This window comes from Pelodiscus sinensis, chromosome 7, assembly GCF_052426305.1.
Source record: "Pelodiscus sinensis isolate ZL-2025 chromosome 7, ASM5242630v1, whole genome shotgun sequence".
NCBI lineage: Eukaryota > Metazoa > Chordata > Testudines > Trionychidae > Pelodiscus > Pelodiscus sinensis.
Window position 1 is genome coordinate 10,985,298 of NC_143058.1, and position 23,480 is coordinate 11,008,777.

General features: G+C 46.6%; 1 protein-coding gene across 1 annotated transcript in view; it reads left to right on the plus strand.

Moving 5' to 3' along the window:
• PDIA5 (protein disulfide isomerase family A member 5) overlaps positions 1-23,480 on the plus strand; it is a 148,370-nt gene that overhangs the window by 121,918 nt on the left and 2,972 nt on the right. Inside the window, exons 15-16 of the mRNA XM_075933121.2 lie at positions 8,955-9,025; positions 20,056-20,190. Of these exons, the coding sequence (XP_075789236.2) occupies positions 8,955-9,025; positions 20,056-20,190 (206 nt within the window). The remainder of the gene's footprint in view (positions 1-8,954; positions 9,026-20,055; positions 20,191-23,480) is intronic.

A 23,480-nucleotide genomic window follows, 5' to 3' on the forward strand; every position in this document is an offset into this window, starting at 1 on the left:
ACCGGAGGGGTTTTGAATCCCATTTCCCATTGCAATTAAAATCTCATCTTTTCAAGATTGCTGCCCTATAAATATCTAAGAGAGATGGATGGAACCTTTCCGCTCCTGACATATCATCCGCCCCTTAAGTTGCCTCAGATGTAAACTCTTCCCATTACAGCCCATCTGGAAGAGCTCTTCTAAGCAGCCCATGTACTTTTGATATCTTAATCCACAGTAATTGTACCCTTGTTCTTTTTACATTCAAATCTGCACAACAGTGTGAACACTTAAAATAAAAGTGCGACGGGAAGTGTGAAAAAGGAGCGGTGGGAATGAGTTTCCCTGCTGCCAAAAGTCATCTTCTGCTTTTGTGTGTGCGCCTTAAATAGAATGACTGAATTAGGTGGTTTCTATTTTTTCTGCCTTTGGCAAGGCTTTTAAGTTGTAACAGATGAAGTTCTGCTGTTCCGTCTGAGGTGCTCCTTCCCACCTTCTTTTTTGATGACTTGTTGAAACTCCTTGAGCACGTGGCACAGAATTTAGCACGGAACTTTGCTTCTGTTCCAGGGGTAGATGGCCAAAGTTAACAGAATGCCCATCGAACTTAGAGCAGTGATCCCAAAAGCCACATGTTGGGGCTTTTAAGTTTGTGACCAGAATACATTAAATAAAACACCGGGTCAGATTCAGAAATGAAATGTAAGATGCACACAAGTAAACCATGGTGAGGGAGGGTTTGTGTTGGAGAGAAGTGTAGACGTGAAAGCAACTACCAAGAGTGTGTAAAATATTAGTAGCATAAAACTGGGAGGTTTATGCTCCTTTACCAATGATTGTGAGTATGTGAGGCTTAGCTGTCTCTCCAGTGTTGCCTAAAACGCCAAACATAGTCACAGCATTTGGAAATTACAGGAAATTATCTAGGTGATCTAATGGTCCCTTGTGCCCTTCAGATCTATGAATCTTTGCTCTTAGCTGTCTTAATGTCCTCTGTTGGATATTACTCTGCAGTATATGTCACGACGACGTGCTAAGACGGTAGGGCCATTGAGAAACTGTTGACGTGTCTGACACTTTTATTAATCCCCTATTATCAGCTAAACTGCTGTTTGTATTACAAGCTGCCATCCGTTGACCGGTATAAAATACCAGGTTGCATTTTTAATGTGAAGTGGACTTTTCTGTTGTCTAAAGGGACAGTCCTTGTTTATTGGCTTTCAGTTGAGTTTACTTGAAAAGAATGACTTCTTCTTAGCTATCAAAGTTGTGTGTCAGCATGGAGGTGGGGGCTCCTAGACAGGTGCTTTAGCTGTTTCTTCCTTGAGTGCTTGCTCCTGTCCATTCGAATGAGGTGTGTGCGCGCGCACTATGTGCATGGATTCCAGAGCGTTTTTCCCCAGTGGTACCCATCAGGCCAGCCAGGGAGTGGCGCCATTGTATCAGTGCATATATACCCCTGCTGGCCCTCCCGCCCTCAGTTCCTTCTTACTGCCTGTGACAGTAGCTGGAGCGTTGTCTTGCTAGCTCTGCGACCTAGCATGTGTATCTAAACTTGTAGATAAATTTAATTGTTTTCTCTTAGTGTTGGTAGGTAGGTAGGTACTGGTAGGGGTATTACCACTTATCTCTCCCCTGGGGGAAGGGATGCCAAGTCTGCATGGTTGTGTGACTTGCTCTAAGCTCCTGCCCTGTAGGGACCTCCATGACTCTTGCCTGAAGTGTCTGGGGGAGGGTCATTGAGCAGATTCCTGTAAAATCTGCAAGAGCGTCAAGCCTCATACACAACAGGAACAAGATTCCTGCCTAAAACTGATTCTAATGGAATCCGCACTGCAACCAGCACCAGAATTGGCACCGGCGCGACAAAGCGCACTGGCTTTGGTATGCAAGACTTCCACAGCACCGAGGCACTCAGCAGCACCACAGAAGAGAACGGCACCGCTCACAGTCCCCGGTGCCCAAAAGGAGGAGGCAACATAGAGGGAGGTCCCCCTCTAAGCATGGACACAGTGGGCAGCACCCTGATGGGGATCTGGAAAAATAAATGCTACTTCAATGCCTTGATGTTCCCAACCCATCCAGACACCAGTTGAGCTCGGCACCCTCAAGGAGTCCAGGGTAGCGCGTGGTGCTGCAAGATGTCTGGTCACCGTCGACTCTGGACACTTTTGACGCCGCTAGAGAGCTGGTAGAGCTCACAGCCTATCCAGATTCTCCTCCGGCACCAGACGTGGGCCCGAGGCCCACCAGATGCCCAGTGCCTCAGATTGCCCCCAGCTTCTGGTACCGACGGTACCGGCAGCACCTGCAGTACCGGCCGTATTGACGGCACCGACACTGGTGGTCCCAGTGCAGTTTCAGGCACTGGTAGCTGCAACAGGCCGCCCTGCGGCTCGGGGGACTTCAGCATCATCGGCACCAGTCCAGCAGACATTGTACATGCCACTCCTGGTGCAGGGGATGTTAGTACCACCTATGGCCCCACCAATGCCGGCTCCTAGGGGTAGGGTGATGGCCTGGCACCATCATTGGCGCCTCCATGGTCCTCGTCGGATTATTCGTCTGAGTCCGACACGGACTCAGTGCAGTAGAGGGCCGCTTCGCACAGGGCCTCTTCATTGCACCGGTCCCACTCTTGGTACTGATCCTGGTACCAGGGATACTCGATGCAGCAGACATGGCTACCCCAATCACAGCCTCAGTGGCCCTTCTGGACTCCTTGGCCCTACCATCAGGTGCAGGGCCAGATGCCATCAGCCCAGGGCACTGTGACCTCTACCTTTTGGTGTACTCCCCCAGCCACCCTCCTGATGAGAGCCCCAATCTTGGAGGACAGGAGTAGTCCACAGAAAGAAATACAGTGTCCTCCACCTGAGGGTGAGGGACCCAGGCCCCTTGAACACCCCCCAGTATCACCCGCCCCGCAGAGTGCTGAGCCTCTCCAGGATCAGCCTCTTCTTAGGGGCGGGGAGTCATCCTCCCCTGACAAGACACTAGCAGACCCAGCTCCATCTATGCCAACTATGGATGCCAAGACCCACCAGTACCTACTCTACAGGCTCTTGGCCAATTTGGGGGTTCAGGCAGAGGTGGTCAGTGAGGCTACTGTGATCCCATGGTGGATATTTTAACAGTGGACACACCTGCAAGACTGGCATTGCCACTACACAAAACTGTCTCAAAGATTTTGAAGAGTTTATGGCAGATTCTGGCATCTATACTGCCTACCCAGAAGGGAGCTGAATCGCGGTGTGTGGTCCCACAGACAGGACGTTAACATCTATACTCTCCCCCATCCCTGGGCTCCGTGGTAGTGCAGGCGGCCAACCTGGGCCAACACCCAAAAGCAGGGAACTAGAGAAATTGGACTTACTGGGTAGGAAGGTGTATGCCACAGGGGGCTTGCACCTGTGCACCACCAACCAACAGGCAATACTAAGTGGATACGCATATAACACCTCGTTGGTGATGGAGAAATTCAGGGAGCATCTCTCGCAGGACTCCCGCCAGGAATTTGCAGAGCTCTGAGGAAAGCAGAGTGATTTCCCGCATTGTGCTACAAGCCACCCTGGATGCAGCTGACTCTGCAGCTTGCACAGTGGCCACAGGGATCATGGTGCAGTGCCTGGCTACAGGTGTCGGGCATACCTCCCAAGGTCCAGAACATGCTGCAGGACCTACCATTTGAGGGCGTGGGACTTTTTTTCCGAACAAATGGATTCCAAGCTGCATAGCTTAAAAAGCTCTAGGGCAACACTTAAGTCTCTCAGTATTCATACCCCATGCAACACAGAGACACCCCTTTAACCTCTGATCCCCAATGAGACTGGCCTATCAGGGTTATAGGTCGGATCAGGGGAGGCATTGGGGTAGGAATCAGGGTGTTAACAGTAATGGTAATGGGTGCAATAGACGCCTGTATTAGGGAGTGCTGTGACGTTGCTGGTAAACCAGTGCCTCACATTATGGCACGCTCCACTAGGGCACAGGCCTCCTCGGCAGTCTTTGTAGCCCAAGTACCCACACTGGACATTTGCAGGGCAGCCATATGGTCCTCAGTGCATACTTCCTCAAGCCATGACACTATCGCTTAGCAGGCCAGGGGTGATGCGTCCCTTGATAGGGCAGTGTTGCAATCCATTATAGATTAAAGGAGTCTGTATTCTCTGACTCCACCTCCCAGGTTTTAGCTAGGGAGTCAGCTGATTTGAATGGATGTGAGCAAGCACTCGAAGAAAAAATGGTAACTTCTCATAACTGTTCTCTTCGAGATGTGTTGCTCATGTCCATTTGAAATCCCATCCACCTCCCCTTCATCGGAGAGTTCCGGTAAGAAGGAACTGAGGGCAGGGAGGTTCAGCAGGGGTATATATGTGCCAATATGTCAGCACCACTCCAGGGGGCTTCCTGGCTGGCCCGACAGGTACCGCTGGGGAAAAAGGATCTGGAATCCATGCATGTGGCATGCGCACACCTCTTTCAAATGGACATGAGCAACACGTCTCGAAGAACAACAGTTAAGAGAGGTGAGTAACCGTTTTCTCCCTCCTCAGGCATAGAGAGTAGTACAACCCATCCCATTCATGCTCTCTGAGCTTGCTTGGGAGCAGAAAACTTTCAATCGAGTTATTTGGTTTTGGGGTGTCGTTTATTTTTAATCTGAAGAATCATTTAGTAAAAACTATTTGATTCGCCAACTCAAGTCCTTCAAAACAACTCCCCAACCACCTAAAACACATCTTGGAGTAAGATACTGGGGGATTCTTACTGTCGCAGTGGTTCCCAAACTTTTCAGCATCACGCCCCCCCTTTCTGATTTTTGAAAAACCCTCACCCCCCCCCCAAAAAAAAAAACTTGTTGAGCCAAAAGAAAAGGAACTGAGCAGGGCAGCAAAACTTGATGGGGGGCTGGGTCGCCTCACGCGCCCCCCCCATGGAATTTCTTCATGCCCCCCCAACCCCCCAGTTTGGGAACCCATGGTCTAGAGTGACTGAGTGAAGCAATGCTGTCAACATGCAAACTACTATTTAAATAATTTGTATAGAGGAGTTTCTTTGTGGATGTGATTTCTTGTGGTTTTGCTTCTGAGATACTTGCAAGTATTTCCCTGCTCCTTATTATTATCTTACTTGTACTGCATTAGCAATTAGAAACCTGATTTAAGACTGGGGCCTCGAGTAGTAAGCGCTGTACAAGCACACTGAGAGACTGTCACTGCCCTGCGGAGCAGACACCCAAATAGGACAGACAAATGGTAGGAATGGGAACAAGGCACAAAGAGGGTGATGTGACTTGTCTAAGGTCACCTATTTGGTTGCAGCCTGGGAGGACAGAATGGAGCAGTCTGGGTTCCCAGTCTAGTGCCCTGTCCCCCGGGTCAAACAATACCATTCAGCCTGACCCATGCTAAAGCACTTTACAAAATTAATAAAATAATCTGCAGACTCTATTGCGTATGCAGACTATACTCTGTATAGCTTTACTGAGCACCAAAGTACAGCTTTGGGATGGAATGGAACAGCATTACGAAGTAGCTGAGGACAGAAAGGGTAGGATTTTCAGAAATGCCCGGGTGAGTTAGGTGTGTGTGTCCCATTAACTTGCATTGGTATTTACTTCTTACCACTTCCCTGGCTTTTATTGGGACTTACTCTCCTGAGTCACTTCATGCTCTCGAATATCCCTCTCTGTGGCAAGAGTATTGTGTACAAATCAAGTTTGCAGGATGGCGGGTAGTGTAATCAATGTTCTGCCATTTGCCAAGTTAGCGGGGTTAACCGTCTTCTCTTGTGAAAAATACTGTGAAATCTTTGATACCCCAACCTTGGGTTTACATCTTATCCAAAGGACAGCAGCCTAGGGCATCTGTTCAGTGCTAAGAATGAGAGAGCGCCACCTATTTACAAACATTTTACAGTGATAAATGACAGAATAATGTGAACTGTACTGTGAACATGCAGTTGCCTTATGTTGCTTTTTATTATTTCGAGGCAAAGGCAGGAATACTTTGATTATCTGCCAATAGCTTTTTACCTTTAATAGAACAGCATGTGGCTAGAAGAATGTTAACCAGTTTCCTTTGTGCCTAATCCAAAGAGAAGGGCTCTGACAATTGCTTTGAGCACAATCTCCACAGGTTAGGAGGAATAGTTCACTGCAGATGCGAAGTTACTTTTGCTTTCACAGATTGATTGAATGTAGGCGAGGTATTTGAAAGCATTTTGGGTTCATCACAGACAATCTGTGGAGCCGCTGCATTGAGACTGTTAAAATCTGAAGCTGCTCTGTAATGAAAAAGGCAGATCTTCCTTCCCATATTTGCTATTTTGTAAAATGAGTGAATTTTTGGCCCATGTAAGTGAGGAACTAACTAGCCTCTCGTTTGAGACTTCTGTAATACTAGACTATATTAGTCAGCCTTCCCCACCAAGCTTTGCCAGCGCACTGTGCAATCTTCCTGTGAGGAGGTTTTTCCTTTCTGTCCTGTCCCACCCTTGAGCAGAGGCTGCCCATCCTTTCAAATTGCCCCATGTTCATTATGTGAGCGAATGGGAGGAAACTAGGGAAAAGTAATCACTTGTTACCTTCCTGCAAATTGGAAGCCTGACCTCCAGATGTGGAAAGCTGGTGCATTGACCCCCTCTCCCGGGTGTGGCTCTGAAACTTTCAAAATGCGGGGTAGATGTTTAAGATAGAGATTGTCTCCTGGACATCTCCCTTCGAATTCTCAAGCATATAGACCACCTCTCCTCCCGTTCACAACTGCCTCCACCTCTGTTCTCAGTCACATAACATCCCTGTGGCAACTGCAGTTAATACATATGTGTAAACGGAGTACAGGCAGTCCCCGGGTTACATCAATCCGACTTACGTTGGATCCCTAGTTACAAACGGGGGGCGGGAGGGGCACAGCTAGTGCGGGGTGCCTCCCCCACTGTTGCCGCCTCCGGCGGCACGAGGGGCGCTTCCCCCCAGCAGACCAGGGAGACGCGGAGCGGCTTTTCTCGCCGCGGAGGACGCGGGTCTGCTGGGGGGAACAAGACACCAGCCAAAAGGGGGCACTCCAGAGCGGAAAAATTAATTTCCTAGGGAACAGCAGGAGTAGCAGGCAGTGAGACCCATTGTGTTACAGTCCCCACCTTGGGAGCAACAGCTCTTTCCCTCTTCAGCACTAGAGCTGCAAGTATCTTGTTAGCGTCACGTGAAATTAACAAGTCCCTTCCAGCCTGGCAGAGGTGAAGCTGAAAAATTACCCAGTGGTGTGGGTGGGCAAGAATGGGGAGGAGCAGGACAGAAGGGAAGAGGGGATAAGCCCCAACCCCACACCCTGGCTGGAGCGGAGCAGGGTAAGCCCCGAGGGGATGGGTCTGGTTGCAAAGTGGGTGAGTGGACAATGAAGACCCACCTGTGGCTAAACTCCTGTTCCCAACACAGAATTTTTCTTTAAAATTAATCCTGTGGATAAATTCACACACACACACACTTCACAGGAAGGGATTTCCATTTTCTGCTCAACAGAATACAACAACAGCTTTGATTGTATCAATACAGGCAGTCCCCGACCCGAACGGGGCTTTCTCGCCCCGGAGTTCACAGGCAGCGTCCGCCACCTCGACCTCCAGGGCGAGAAAAGCTGCTCCAGGTGCCCCTGGTCTGCTGGGGACCGTCTCCAACAGACCAGGGACACCGCGAGCAAAGCCGCAGCGGTGGCGGGTTCCGCGCCAGAGCAAAGCCTCAGAGGTGCGGCACCCCGCCGCTGCGGCTTTGCTCCCCGTGTCCATGGTCTGCTGGGGGGGGGGCGCAGCTAATGTGCCCCGCCCCCCCCCCCCTCCCAGCAGACCAGGCTTTTGTTGTGGACCCTGGGGCAGAACAGCTGGGGCGCTGCCAGTAGCGGCACTACTGGAGCAACCCAGCAGCACCCCAGCTGCTCTGCCCCAGGCGTCCCCAAGTCAGCCGCTGCCGAAACTGACCACCGCTGACTACAGGAAGCCCGAGGCACAGTTGCTCTGCTCCAGGCTGACTTGGGGACTTGGGGTTCTTAAGTTGAATCTGTATGTAAGTCAGAACTGGCGGTCAGTTTCAGCAGCTGCTGAATCTGGACGCCAGTTCCGACTTACATACAGATTCAACTTAAGAACAAACCCACAGTCCCTATCTTGTACGTAACCCGGGGACTGCCTGTATTTCACTGTGCTCTCGAATGACTATTGATTACACTTAATACCCATTTCACTGAACCATCTGTAGCAAATTCTATTTGGAACAGTAATATGCATTGAATAAACTTTTTTTAGTTATAAAAAAACAAAGATTCTGACTGTTAAATGAATAACCGGGATCTTTCAGGTACCCCAAAAGGAAGATTTGGATATAGCATGAAACACTGAAACTTATGATCAATTTTTAATTAAAATGTCAACCAAAAAAACCTTCATATCAAAACAGTATGTGTTTTTCTTAGAATAAGGAAGTTGTATGAGAATCAGGGTCTTTTCCACCTAACTCCAGCTCCCCGTCCCCCCCCCCAAAATATGCACCAGTTCCGACTTACATACAAATTCAACTTAAGAACAAACCTACAGTCCCTATCTTGTACGTAACCCGGGGACTGCCTTTAATATGAAAATGTTCACTCTGTTTATAGATGTCTTTTTAATGCTGTTCGGTCCTAATTCTGAAAGTCACTTACGTATAAGTCTATCCCTGTTCAGGACAGTATTTAAACATGTGCTTAATGGGACTTATGCAAATATCTAAGGTCTCTCCTAAACGGGGATGCTTTCTGGAGCCGGATGCCAGGTGCCCACCAATCACTCCCCATATCACTGTGCTCGTCGGCTCAGTTTAAAATGTCTGGTCTAGAATGGTTTTTCTTTAAAGTCTGTAAAAATCAGCTTTTAACTTTGAGATACCGTAAGATCGTGTTTTGCGATGAACTTTACATATTTGTTTCTCTTCCCATGCTGCACAGGGTGTCCGCACTGTAAAAATTCCATCCCACATTTCACAACAGCTGCAGAACTCTTTAAAGAAGATCGAAAGGTAACCCATTTTAATAGTTTCTGAGATGTTAAGTGCCTCTGCCATATTTTCACTTAACAAGCTTGGTCCAGTTTATTTAATGATAAGAAAATGCTGTTGAACATATGTGTACGTCTTAGAGGTTATACTTTTTTTTTTTTTTTAAGACAAACTGAGTTTAACTTTTAACCTTCTTCTTGATTTTTCTATATTTTTTCCCATTTAATTCTTCTGGGGTGAAATCTTCCCTATTCAGTCATGCCATAACTCGTTGAATCTACAGATGAGAAATGATCTTTATTTTAAACCTTTTCATGTCCACCCTTCCGTATAGTCTGGTCATAATTAGGGTGGGTGCTGGGAGAAGTATATGTATCTGAGGTCTGTGCTAGACTAAAGCTGAGCTTGACCCGGCTATATGGTTCAGAGCAATGAAAAATCTTGGTCCCTGGGTGATATAGTTAGGTCAAGCTTAACTCAGAGGTGGGCAAAATACAGCTGTCTCGCCTGCCCGCCCTACCCCTTCACACTGCTCAGAGCAGCTCTCTGAATGCTGCGAGCCCAGGTATGGTGAGGATTCGTGCACTGCCCCCTCCCCCCCACCTCCAGCACAATCTCACAGCTCCCATTGACCAGAAGCACCAAGTACCCCTCCCCCCTCTGGGTTCACAGCATTCAGAGCTGCACATGGGCCCCTGCAACCGGTGAAGGGGCATGGAAGGCAGGGACCGTGGCTGAGGGACCTGTTGGGCTGCTGCCTGGGAGCCACTCAGACACCCCAGCGCCTTCCTCCATCTAACCCTCTGTCTCCCACCTGCACCCTTGCCCCCTCCCAGACCATGCATCCCGATCAGCTGCGTCCCCTCTTGCATCCCTGCCCAGATCCTGCAACCCCTCCTACAGGTCACAACCACCTGCTGGACCTTGTATCCGAATTTCCTAACTCCATACAACACTCCCTCCTGCCCCATGTCACAAACCCTCCCAGACTCTGCAGTTTCTCCTACACCCCTCATCTGGGTCAGAATCCTCTCCTGCACCCACTTTTTTCCCCAGTCTCCCACCCCAGGTCACAACCCCCCTCCTTCACACAAGTTCCCTCCTGCACCCCAATCCCTTACCCCAAACTCCTTTCCACCTAGCCTCCATCACAGACCCTGCACCTCCTCCATTAATATCGTGGAAGAGTGCGGCCCTTGACCGCTTACCAGATTCTTGGAGTGGCCCCCCCATCAAAAATTATTGCCCAGCCCTGATCTAGCCTCTGGTGTAGACATAGCTAGGTGGACAGAAGAAGTCTTCCGTTAGCCCAGATACCACCTTTCAGAGAGGTGGATTAACTATATTGACAGAAAGACTCTTTCTGTCAGTGTAAACAGCATCTACACTGTGGTGCTTCAGAGGCTGCAGCACAGAGCTGAACAGTGTAGCAGCTGTAGTGTAGACATACCCTCCCTGACTCTGGGCAGACATGTAGATGGGGTTATCAAAAGAGCCTAAGTGATTTGTAAGCAAAACACAATTGTTGTGCCTATTGACTTTTAATAGGATTTGGTTTGTAAATCACATCCAAGCTATAGAAAATTCCACTCTGCATCGAAAAAGTAGGAAATTGAAGCTTGTGTCCAATCTGACACAAGTAGTCCTTGCTCACGCAAATACAGTGCCCTGATTGGTTAAGCTAAGAAAAGGCTTCTACTGTTGGTGCCTATCATTTCTCCTTTGTTAGTACATCGCCTCTGTCGCTAAGATCTGCAATGCATTTCAGGATGTGGTTTGGGTGAAAGATGCTATTAAAAAAGCCCACTTTTTTTTTTAAGTTTCCTTAACTACTACTTGGAGCTACACGCTGCTTTTACATAGGGGTGGTGGCAGCTGTGTGCCATGTTTGTGTGTAGGCACATCCAACTGCTGCCTTTGCTCCATTCCCACGTCTGTGGCTTTGCTACACCAGGCCAGCAGCAGTGTGGGGTACACAGGGCCACTGACTGCGGGGAGGGGGAGAGTGGAGTGGCAAAAGGGGCAGCTTCCTTGGGCACTTTAAATTGTTTCCAGATCTCTGGATGGTAGGGGCCAGACAGTGTTGGATGGCTGGCTGAGGGAGGCTAACCCTCAGCCCCATCCTTTCTGCCTGATGCCCCGCCTCTTGCAGGGCCCAGAGCCAGCCCTCCCGCCTTGTCCAAAGCAAATGAAAGGCTAGCTTTGAAACCACTTGCCTTTTAGACTTTATAGATACTGGAGAGACCTCAATCAGCTCTGGCTGCGTGTGTGTGTGGTGGAGCAGGAGAGCATTTGGTCAGTGTATGAACTATGTTGAATTGTTGGGAGACATAGCACTCTCTTGCCTTATTTAGGGATGGAATTAGAATGCTGTTGTTTTTACGCCTTTGGGTTTGGGTGGCACGTAGAAGCTTTTAGTGACACCCCGTTCTCAATTCTGCTGCTTTAACTTTTGCAGTGCAATGCCTTGTGGTTACTGGTTTGTTTCCGAGAATTCTAAAAACGTGTCATTTTCCTCTTGCTCTCTTGCTAGGTCTGAGACAGGCCTTTTTCCCCTAAGTTCCCTGCAATTTCATTCCATCTAGGAGTTGTGAAGTGACTATACCAAACAACATGAGACTTGCTGATCCAGAAGTATTAGCAAATATCTGGTTATAATTTCGCATGTATCATGGTTGTGTTGGATACAAACATCTGAAGCTTTGGATTCCCAACTGCAAATGGCTGTGAAAGGACTCAAGAGCCCAGAGACAGTGATTGATGGCTACAACTCTTCATTTCAGCTGAGGGCATTTAAGGCTGAAGTGCAAAGGTATAAAACATAATGAGGTGGAACAGAAGATCCACTAGAGAATATTGAGGTTTGTACTGTTTCCAAAAGGTAGCACAGAGCAAAACCAGCTTTGTTCCCCTTGTTGATTTGTGTAAGTGTGAAGAATTGATCCTCTTGGGAGCCTTCTCCAGTCATGCAGAACCCATAGCCTACCAGGATGTTTCTTGCTGCCTGTTGGTGACCTTGTAGAAAAGACAGGGCCTTGACACAGCAAAGAACTTAACTAACTAAATTCAGTAAAATAACTCTTGTGTTTAAAGTTGCACACTTCTCAGAAGTTTTGTTGAATTGCGACCCTATGGAATTGCACCAGTGGGGATCAGTAGACAATACTCCAAAAATCAGGAGCAAGACATTAATCTTAAAAAATGTACCGAATGTGATGGAAAATAATTAAGCTTTCTGTATTTTTTTTTAATAGGATTCTGTAGCAGGGAGAGGTTCAGTGCTTAGCAGAAGGTTCAAATGTTATCAATTTCTATTAAAAATTCTCATGGACTTTTCAATAAGGGTGGCCTGTTGGCTTCTGGGGAAAATTAAAAGAACAATAAAGGGAAGATTCCAGACCTTATGGTCACAAAAAATATCTGAAAAGATGAAAAGAAAAAGCCTTCCAACGTTTGTAGAGAGAGAGAAAACATACTGCTCCGAAACTGAATATTATTGCCATTAACAAAATGGGACGCTAATTCTGAAGACTCCTAATAGGCCACACACAGGTCAGATTTTTTTACCAAGAGAACTCAATCTGTTGGTGCGCATTTTTCTTTCATGTAATACTTATGCATTGGTGACAGAATTTGCACATGCAAAGCCCACTAATTGTGCATGAAAAGTCAGGCACATGCAAAGAAATGAAAGTTGCTATTCCAATATTTTGCCCCAAATACAAGCTTTTTATTGGTTGTTTCATTGTTGAGCAGCAGAAATATCCAGCTGGTGTGCCGGTCTAATGTGGCTACACATTACAGAAGGAGAGAGCTGGCAATAACAGGTGGCATACCACCCACGGCTACTGCACCACCACCTGCTTTAGCAACTTAACTCTGGAGTACTGGTAAGAGGAGGCCAGTGAGGAGAGAAGTCTAGACACATGAAGTGCATTTTGAGCGTTCAGAGTTCAGGGTAGCTTCTGGAAGGGTTCTTATACCAACAACTCTGCCAGGCCCAATGAGACATCTCCTACTGCAAGACTCCTCCTTCACCGCAGGACTTCATTCTCTGCCAATTGCAAGTCACTCCTTGCTTTTCAACAGATGACAACATATTAACTTTTAGTTACTTTAAAAATATTAAACTAGATCCTGGGGCCTTCGTGTTTTCAGCTATGTAGTGAGTTATGGCCTTCACTTGCAGCTGCAGCTCTCTTCATGGACACTTTCAGCAGATACTTTCATACTTCTGGCTCACCAACAGATGCTCAAGCGCTGCAAGAGTAACAGTCGTCCCTTAGCTGAACAGCTGGAGCAGCTGAAGATTTGTTCAGTCAGTACTCTAGAGACTCTTGGTGACTCCGATAAAACATTGAGAAGTCTGTAGGCTCATTTTCAGCTAAGCCCCAAAAAAGCCAAGTCCAGAGTTCAGCTAGAACGAATTGATTTATGGTGCTCAGATCTGAATTTCATGGTGGAAACCCTTCTTTTTCTCCCCCATGCCCACAGGGTAAGAAAAATCTTGAGTTCTACAAAAGGTGGTACTGTTTGGGCAAGCCTCTTTGGAATTCCTTCCTTCTGCATCTATATAACCCACAACACCAGTGAGAATAAGAGTGGATTTTTATGATTGCCATTGAGGGCAAAATCTGAAGAAATTGGGATTGCATAGACATCATTATAAGAAGACCTGCTGTGGTTTGCAGAACCTCTGGAAATCAGACTAAGTGAATCAAAATACGCAACTCCATGCTGCTATTTTGTCAGTTGCTTTTTTTTTTTTTTAAGGGCTAACGGCACTTTCAGGTCCTAATCTGGGAAAATTCTGTGTGGTGAAATTGGGACACAAATGCATTAAAGAAACTAATTCTTTGGAGATTCAAGCACGTCTCTAATTTTTAATAAAAAGGCTAATCAGATTGGCAATGTTGATGCTGTACGTCATGGTAACTAATGATTAATTCTCTTGCAAACTAGGAATAGCGAGTGAATCATGGCTAACCTCTGTGGGTTGTACTGTGTTTTGGAGATATAATCTGTTATATAAATAGATTCTTGTACAGTAAACATAGGGAAGAATGGGTCGTCTAATTCATGTGTGTTAACCCCTTTAAGCCACTTGGCAGCAACAAGATATTTTTATAATCAGATTTGTCATCTGCAGTTGACTACTCTGTAAAGCAAGTGCTTAGTACCATTTTTTTTTCCCGCAGAAATTTTATCCCTAATTTATTTTTTGAAATAAGTCTGGCCTGGCCTGTATCATTGCTTCCTCGAATCAATATTCAGTTATTCACTTCCATTTTCATAACAAAAGTCAATATTAGCTCCTGCAGAGATTTATTTCCTTGAATCAATAAACTTGTGCATGGCAGTACATATTTTAGCAGGAGAGCAATTGCTTTTGAAGGAAGATATTTTACATTATCCCACGATGACAGGAAGGACAGACCGTTTAAAATGAAAAACAGAAGGGGAGCAATTTCCTAAAAGGAAAGGGGAGTCTATGATCTCTTTCTCTCCTTGTGTTAAATGGCATGAAGTTTTTCTTTAATTGTTTTGTAGTGCTGTTGGGGGTGATTCCCCTGAAGAAAATAGTGACATTTTCACTTGTAGGCTTGTCTATGCATTGAGGTAATGCACTCCATTAGGCTGTGATTTCTAAAATGCACTAAAGTGTTGCACAACACATCTTTTTGCTTGAAACCCCTCCCACCCCACCCCCCACACACGCATACATAAATTGCCTAGGGAGGTTGAGCAGGTTAGACAAACATCTATCAGGGATGTTTGGGGCCTCTGTCCGGTTAAAAAAAAAATCCAGAAAATACGAAACATGTGCAGTGTCCGGTATTTCCTGGATTTCTGGCTGGGTGCCGGACGGAAGTCTGGTGGGGGCGGGGGGAGTGGCTGGGAGGCGGGGTGCCATCGGCACTGGGAGTCCTGGCTGTGTCTGATGCCTTAGGGAGGAGAAGCCCTGTCCCTGCTCCTGAGCGCGTGGTGGAGCCGCAGCCGGACTCACTCGCGCTTCTCCAGACTGTGCGTGGGACTGACAGCGCCCCAGGAGCCGCATGTGCCCGGGTCAGTCCTGCCCCTTCCCCCAATCCTTCCTGACCAGCTCCACTGCCCCCAACCACCTCCCAGCCATCCCTGCTTCCTGCCGGCCAGTTCTCCTCCTCCCGATCTCCCACGGCCAGCCGTGCTGCCCCCGACCCTCCTTCCCGGCCAGCCCCTCCCCTCCCCCCATCAAGTGTGTCCGGTATTTTTTCTAAACCTACCTGGTAACCCTGTCTAGGTGGTGTTTGGTCCTGCCATGAGGGCAGGGGACTGGACTTGATGAACCTCTCGAGATCCCTTCCAGTCCTAGTGTTCTATCTGGGGACATCACAAGAATAGTCAACTGCAGGTGACAAATCTGGTTTTTTATATATAAAACCCCTGTTGATGCCAAGTGGCTTGAAGGGGTTGATAGCACATATGAATTAGACAGGGACCCATTCTTTCCTATATTTACTGTACAAGGTTGTATTTATATAACTGATTATATCTCCCAACTAGCTGCCATGTCTCCAGGAGAAGGGTAGAGAGAGATGGACCTCCACCACCATCTTTTGATACAACATACGGCCTCACAAGCGCATTTCTCTCTCTGCAGTGCCTTCCCTCTGAACAACAACTATTTACTTGCTACATTAGCTGGCAGCAGGAGTGTCAGTCTGTGCTGCAAAGCTGAGGGGTTAGGATTCAAACCCAGTTTATGATGCACAATAGAGGGCTTGTTCCAACTGTACCAAACAGAACTTGGTTTTGTCTTTTGCTTTTAAAAAAAATCCAAACCACTTAGTTGATTACATATGGAACGTCATTAAAAGAACATTAAGGTTGCAAACTCAAGAACTCCAGAGATAAGAAATACCAGATCTACAGTTGCCCATGCAACTTTAACCTATTGCATGTACGTTTTGATAAGGTCTTTAATTCACATGGTCGGGTACAACATTTTTCCATGGGACTCCTGCCTTGTTCTGTTGCACAGGATGGTTGCACAAGGAGGCAGCAGTAAGCTTGTACAATGGTAAATCTGGCTTTCTTTCCACCACTTGACATGCAACCTAACAAATGCACTTTCATGTCAGTTTTACTGTACAAATACCTGATGGATAAATAGCTGAGAAATTTTTTCTGCAGATTATTCTTAACATTTGTCTTCAGGGGCTCTGACTACTTGAGAGTTTCTTCTGTTGTACAAAAACTATTTAAAATGTATTTGTGATGTTATTCTTTCATTTAAATAGCCTTCACGAATCCTTGATCTTGAAATCCACTTTAATGGTTTTCCTGTTTTAACACATGAATTAAAAAAAAGTGATATTTTTCATTGAGGGTGGCAGTTTTCATCTAAGGTTACAACCATGTTTGATCTTTCTGAGCCATTGTTTGTTTTGGATTTGAGATCCTCATAAACCAACAAAACCCAAGTTAGATTTTTCCAGTGTCTTTCATTGCTGCTCCAACATTGAGATCAGTTGATGTAGTTTTGCCTACCTCACCATGCAGCTAAAGGGCGTAATGGCATAGTAAGTGATTTTAATTATGAGACTACAGGGCAGTGGAAGCTCTGAAGTCATGCAAATAAAAGGTATTTTGCTCAGATTGTTTGGAGTAGGCCAGTGGAATGGGAGGTTTAAGTTAAAATGCATCTGATATATTAAATTAGCTTTGAAATGCTATAACCTCTATAATAATCTCTTCTGTAATTGGTTAGCTTTCACAGTGCATGAACTTAACACTATGTATCTGGCCCAGTCTCCAGCAAAATTCATAATGGTATTGTGAGGGCAAGTGTGTGTTAATTGCAGTAGAACTGTAGAAGAGCTAATGCAGGTGGAGCTATGTATGTGCAATAATAGCAGGATCAGGACAGTGTCAGTAAAATCCATGTTCCAAAAGTGCTGAAGCTGAAAATGTGAATTCAGTCCTGAACCTGAGATGCCTCCACCACTCCCACTGCAGCCTGTGGGAAGAGCTGGTTCTCAGCACTTCTCAGAATCGGGTTTCCAGGAATGTGGTAACAGTAGCCCTGAGCCCAGTTTAGTCTGGGATGACATACTATGGCTCCTAGGTTGTGAGAGCAGGCAATGAGGGAGGAAGCCAATCTATGGTAGATCAACAAAGAGTTGGAGTCCATGCTGGGCTCTCTTTCTGGCATTACATGAGATCAGGACCCTGTGATGCTAGGTACCATGTATCTGTGTAATGCCAACAGACTTGGGTTGTCAGCAGGTGGGATAGAACTTGGGACCTTGGAGCTATAGCTAAGAGCCTTTTCCAAGTGATCTGAAAGCTAATGGGCTCTTAGTTAAGGCTATAAAGCAGACTTCACTCTCCCCCGCACTGGTCTTAATACCTCTGGGTTGCATGCGCATAACGCTCCTTACCCCGGAGCTTCCACTCCAAATGGCAAGTCAGACAAATGGTGCCAGAGAAGCAAAAGCATCTTCCTTAAGATGCAGATAAAATGAGTGGTTGTCAAGATTAAATCCTAGATTGTCTAACTATCGGGTGCCCTACCGACAGGGCAACTTACTCTCCTACTTCTCTTTCAACCTGGGAACTGGATGAGGGTTGTTACAGCTGCTTTCAGCAGACCTCATTAATGCACTTTACACTTGTATGGATTAACAGACATTACACCATCTTTCTATGCAAACTTTTCTCTGAATAACCTAAAGAGGGAAGAAGACTTTGCAGCCAGCCAGATAGTATATTTAGGGATAAAAATATCAGAGGGGTAGCTGTGTTAGTATGGATCTGCAAAAGCGACAAGGAGTCCTGTGGCACCTTATAGACTAACAGATGTATTGGAGCATACACTTTCGTGGGCAAAGACCCACTTCGTCAGATGCATGTGATAACAAAGATGATTTTCTTACCCGAGAAATATTTGCAGCCCTAATAAGTGATGTTTAAGAGAGAGTGAGTTCTAGCCAGCACAGTGGATTGCTGAACTTAGAAGTGGACCAGGGGAGTGCGGAGTGCTGGGCTCAAGTACCACTTTCCCTTCCACCCATCGGGAATGGCCATACACCTGCCACTCAGGGCAAAAGAGGCAGGGCTGAAGGTAGGCAGGACTCAGAACATGTCACACAGTGCTCTAGCAGCATAGGCGTGTGGACGGGGTATGCCCAGGCACACCCTAATGTCTCGGGCCGGCTAACCCGAGCCATTTTTGCGCCCTAGGCCCCATTCGGCCCAGCAGCACCGTGCGGCGGCCCTAAGGCAGCCCTGAGGCGCCTGGGAATGCCCTCACCCAGCACAGTAGCACCGCACAGCACCCCTGAGATGCCCAGGAGTGCCCCCGCCTGGCACGGTAGCACGGCGCGGCACCCTTGAGGTGCCCGGGAGTGCGCCCGCCTGGCACAGCAGCATGGCGCGGTGCCCCTGAGGCGCCCTGGACTAGGGCCCAGCCGGCCTGTAGCTTGGGCCAGCTCTGACTCCAGCCCCGCAAATAGGAAGGTAGAAGCCGAAGGTAAGGTAAGGGAGGAGATGGGAGGGGAAGGGGGGGGGAAAGAGGAAGGGGTGGGAGAGGAAGGAGCTTGTGCTGAGGGGAGCGGGGCAGGTCAGGAGAAGAAAGAGGAAGACACCAAGGGGCAGGGTGCAGGAGAAACAAATGCCAGGGGGGCCAAGTGCAGACAATGAGGAAAAGGGCAGGAGGTAGGAACAGGGTGATGCTGGGAGAGGAGAGGGTAAAGGCATTGTGGGTTAGAGGGGGAAGGGAGAGGTGCCGGGAGAAGGCTTGAAAGAAGGGGTGGGCATGAGGAAGGCAGGGATGGAGCAAGGTATGTGTGAGGGCACAGGCATGAGGGAAATGGGGGCAGAGGGTGGTGAGGGGGTGGGCACCAGGGAAGAAGGGGGCAGGGCAGTGAGGGAAGCGGGAAACACCAGGAGGGTGCAGGGCTAAGGGAAGGTGCAGGTGCCAGGGGATTCTGGGGGTGAAGCAGAAGGGCAGACACCTGCAGGGGAGGGACCAGCACCAGAGGAGAGAGGCAGGGCAGGTGTGTAGAGGGAGGTGTTAGGAGAGGGGATGAGGAGGGGTAGCTCACATGATCAGAGTGGGGCTACTGGAGGAGTGGGCACGGGGGAGAGAAGGGCTGGTGGAGGGGGGCAGGTCTCAGGATGGCTGTGAGCAGTAAGAAGGGCAGGAGTCAGGACAGCAGAGGAGGGTGAGGGGGTGGGGGGCAGCAGGCACCAGGGGAGCTGATGGAGCAAGGGGAGGAGACATGGCAGCAGAGGGAAAAGGTAAAGGTTTATGAGATATTTATTAATAACTTGGGTGCCACAGTGGCACATCCAAACAAGCCACATGAACTCAGTACAGGTGCACAACACAAAATTCATTCTGCTCATGGGAGGAAACTGAGGGAACACTTCCCCCAGCCTTTCCACCCCCAAGTTAATGTCACACACATTGGGTTAATGCACTTGCAGGATAGTTGCATGAGGGGAGTTTAGTGGGGGCCAAATTAATCCCTGTTGGTAGGAGGATGGTGGGAAAAGTCCTTAGAGGGGAGGTCACATAACACCTTTTACTTCTGGTTATGTGCCCATCTTGCCCCCAGAGTGTTACCTCCAGAGGTGTGGCCAATGGGAGTCAGGGGGTGTGACCAATGGGGGTCAGGGGCGTGGTTAACAGGGGTCAGGGGTGTGGCTAATGGGGGGTCAAAGTACATTTAAAAAAATTCTTTGGGTGCACACCCTAATGAAATGTACTGCGCACGCCTATGTCTAGTAGCAATTTAAAGGGTGTGGGGGCTCTGGCCGCCCTGCTGTGGGTCCTTTTGAATCGCTGTGTGCTGGGGCAACTGCCCCCTTAGAGAACAGAGTAAGAGTTGTGCAAGTTAACTTGAGTCTGATGCTCTTATACTTCTCGCCATCTCTGGAGGTTATAAAAGTATTGCATGTTTTGGTACAAGCGGTTCCTGTTCCTCTTCAATTTCTCATCCACTAAAGGTGCCACTAATTGGTTATGGATTTTCATCTCTCGTGACGTTGCTTTTGTATTTCAGATTGCCTATGCTGCAGTGGACTGTGCCAAAGAACAAAACCATGATCTGTGTAAACAGGAAGGTGTTGATGGCTACCCCACCTTTAACTATTACAACTACGGAAAGTTTGTAGAAAAGTATAATGGAGAGAGAGGAGTAAGTATGATTACAGGTGGTTGTTTGAAAAAATAACTGCCCAGGAGAGAGACATGTCTTGTGTGTTTTTTCCATTTTTGTGGTAAATGAACATGATGGGGTAAACTTTCAATGGATTGCAAAAGGCTTTAACTTCCCCTCCCATCACTAATTCACTGGGCTGAATCACTGTGTATCCCACCCATATGCGTTAGTGAACTGGAACTTGCTTGGTGTATTTGGGGAAGTTCAGCATTTGCTAAGGAAAATTTGGAGTGAATATGATGTCATTTTTTAATAAAAAGTCTACAGTTAGACATAGTTCTAATGAAAATGGGAAAATCATTGTACTGGGTAGAATTAGGCCTAGAGTTAGCAGATGATATGAAAATGATTCTGTTTAGCTTTATGTTCGTGGTATACCTAGACTTTTTAGTAAGGCATTTGATATGGTCTCGCATGATATTCTTATCAATAAACTAGGCAAATACAACTTAGATGGGGCTACTATAAAGTGGGTGCATAACTGGCTGGATAACCGTTCTCAGAGAGTAGCTAACAGTTCACAATCCTGCTGGAAAGGTATAACAAGTGGGGTTCATCGGGGGTCTATTTTGGGACCGGTTCTGTTCAATATCTTTATCAAAGATTTAAATACAGCCAGGCCCGACTTACAAATGGGTTACTTTCCAAACACCTGGTTGTAACTCGATTTGTTCGTAAGTCAGAAATACATGCTTTTACATACAGCCACGCTGTTCATAAGTGCAGATGGTGTGTTCATAAGTCGGGGACCGGCTGTATCAGCATAGAGAATATGCTTATTAAGTTTGCAGATGATACCAAGCTGGGTGGGGTTGCAACTGCTTTGAAGGACAGGGTCATAATTCAAAATGATCTGGACAAATTGGAGAAATGGTTTGAGGTAAACAAGATGAAATTTAATAAGGACAAATGCAAAGTTCTCCACTTAGGAAGGAACAATCAGTTTCACACATACAGAATGGGAAGTGACTGTCTAGAAAGGAGTAAAGCAGAAAGGGATCTAGGGATCATAATGGATCACAAACTAAATAGGAGTCAACAGTGTGACACTTGCAAAAAAAAGCAAACATGATTCTAGGATGCATTAACAGGTGTGTTGTGAGCAAGACACGAGAAGTCATTCTTCCGCTCTACTCTACGCTGATTAGGCTTCAGTTGGAGTCTTGTGTCCAGTTCTGGGCACCACATTTCAAGAAAGATGTGGAAAAATTGGAGAAGATCCAGAGAAGAGTAATAGGAATGATTAAACATCTAGAGAAAATGACCTATGAAGGAAGACTGAAAGAATTGGGATTGTTTAGTTTGGAAAAGAGAAGCTTGAGAGGGGACATGATAGTGGTATTCAGGTATCTAAAAGGGTGTCACAAGGAGGAGGGAGAAAAATTGTTCTTCCTGGCCTCTGAAGATAGAACAAGAAACAGTGGGCTTAAACTGCAGCAAGGGAGGTTTAGGTTGGACATTAGGAAAAAGTTCCTAACTGTCAGGGAGGTTAAACATTGAAATAAATTGGCTATGGAGGTTGTGGAATCTCCGTCTCTGGAGATATTTAGGAGTAGGTTAGATAAATGGTCTAGCCAGTATTGGGTCCTGCCATGAGGGCAGGGGACTAGACTCGATGGACTCTCGAGGTCCCTTCCATTCCTAGTATTCCATGATTTTAATCTGGACTGGCCAAACTCAAACGTTTTAAGTCTATGGAGTCTGCAAAATTGTGACCGATTGTTGGTTTTGTGATGTGGACAAAATTGTCCTCCAGAGACGAGGAGGAGTCCAAATCACTTGTTTTCACTAAATCAGATTCTAACTTGTGCTTCAGGAGTGGTTCCACTCTCCCATGGTGTTATGTATAGCCAAGCAAACACCCTTACAGCAAGGTGCAGATGTGGTGCAACACTTTTCTGGGGTTATAAAATGAGTAGAAGTGATAGAGCAATCTGCTGTCTTTTTGGTACGTATCATTTAAATCATATCTTACAGAGAGGTCACTTCTTGGAAATTAATGACTGCCTAAAGGAAATAAAGGGATAAGGAGAAAGTATAGGGGTCCTAAATCCAACCAGTGATTATTGACAGAGAAGTGCCTGGCCCTGGATGTGTTGCTATTATAAACCTTGAAAATATAGAGAAATGGAGCCTCTGTGGTCTTGAGGAGGATAAAAGTCTCAGGGAAGGAGAACATCAAATTGGAGCACAGGGAAACAGTTCCGTAGTTGAGACCTTCTTTCCAGATGGTGTCATGGTATCCTCTCATACTAAGGAAACCTCTCCGGGGGAGGGAACTCCAGTTCTCAGAAGAGACAAATAATGGTAATGGTGGACAATCATTAGAAATATATATAGCTGGGTTTGTGATGGCTAAGAGAGCAATATGGTGACTTGCTTGCTGGGTGCGAAGATTGCAGCTTTCAAGGCATCTAGACAGACTTATGTGTACTGTTGGGGAGGACATGGGAAGGATCTGAAAGAGATCTTGGAGGCCAAATTTAGGTTGAAATTCAGTATCTCTATGGTAGCATTTAATTTCAGAATGGGGAATGATACAAAAATGAAGAAGTTAGTTAAACTGAAATCAATAAGTATGGTTCCAAAAGTGAAAACCCTGAAAGCTGCATGGAAACTTTTTAATGAAACCATAATAGAGGCTCAATTAAATGTATGTCCCAGAATAAAAAAAAACCAAAGCATAGTAAGAGAACCAGAAAGGTGCGGCTATGGCTAAAAAACAAAGTAAAAGAAGCCATTATAGGCAAAAAGGCAAAAAGTAGACGTTAAATCCTGATAAGCAAATACAAAGGAGCATAAACTCTGGCAATTGAAGTGCAAGAATGCAATTAGGAAGGCCAAAAAATGTTGAAGAATAGCTAGCCAAAGACTGAAAAAGTAACTGCAGATTTTTTTAAGTACATCAGAAGCAGGGAGCCTGCTAAACAACCAGTGAGGCCCTGGGATGATCAAGATGCTAAGGAACATTCAAGGAAGATAAGGCCATTGCAGAGAAACTAAAAGAATTTTTTGCATCAGTCTTCATGGCTGGGTATAAGAGGAAGATTCCCAAATCTGAGACATTCTTTTTATGACAAATCTGAGGAACTGTCCCAGATTGCGGTGTCATTTGAAGACTGGAAGATAGCTAATGTGATACCACTCTTTAAAAAAGGCTCCAGAGGCAAGCTTGGCAATTACAGGCTGGTAAACCTAACTTCTGTACCAGGCAAATTCGTTGAAACTATAATAAAGAACAGATTTATCACGCACACACAAACACA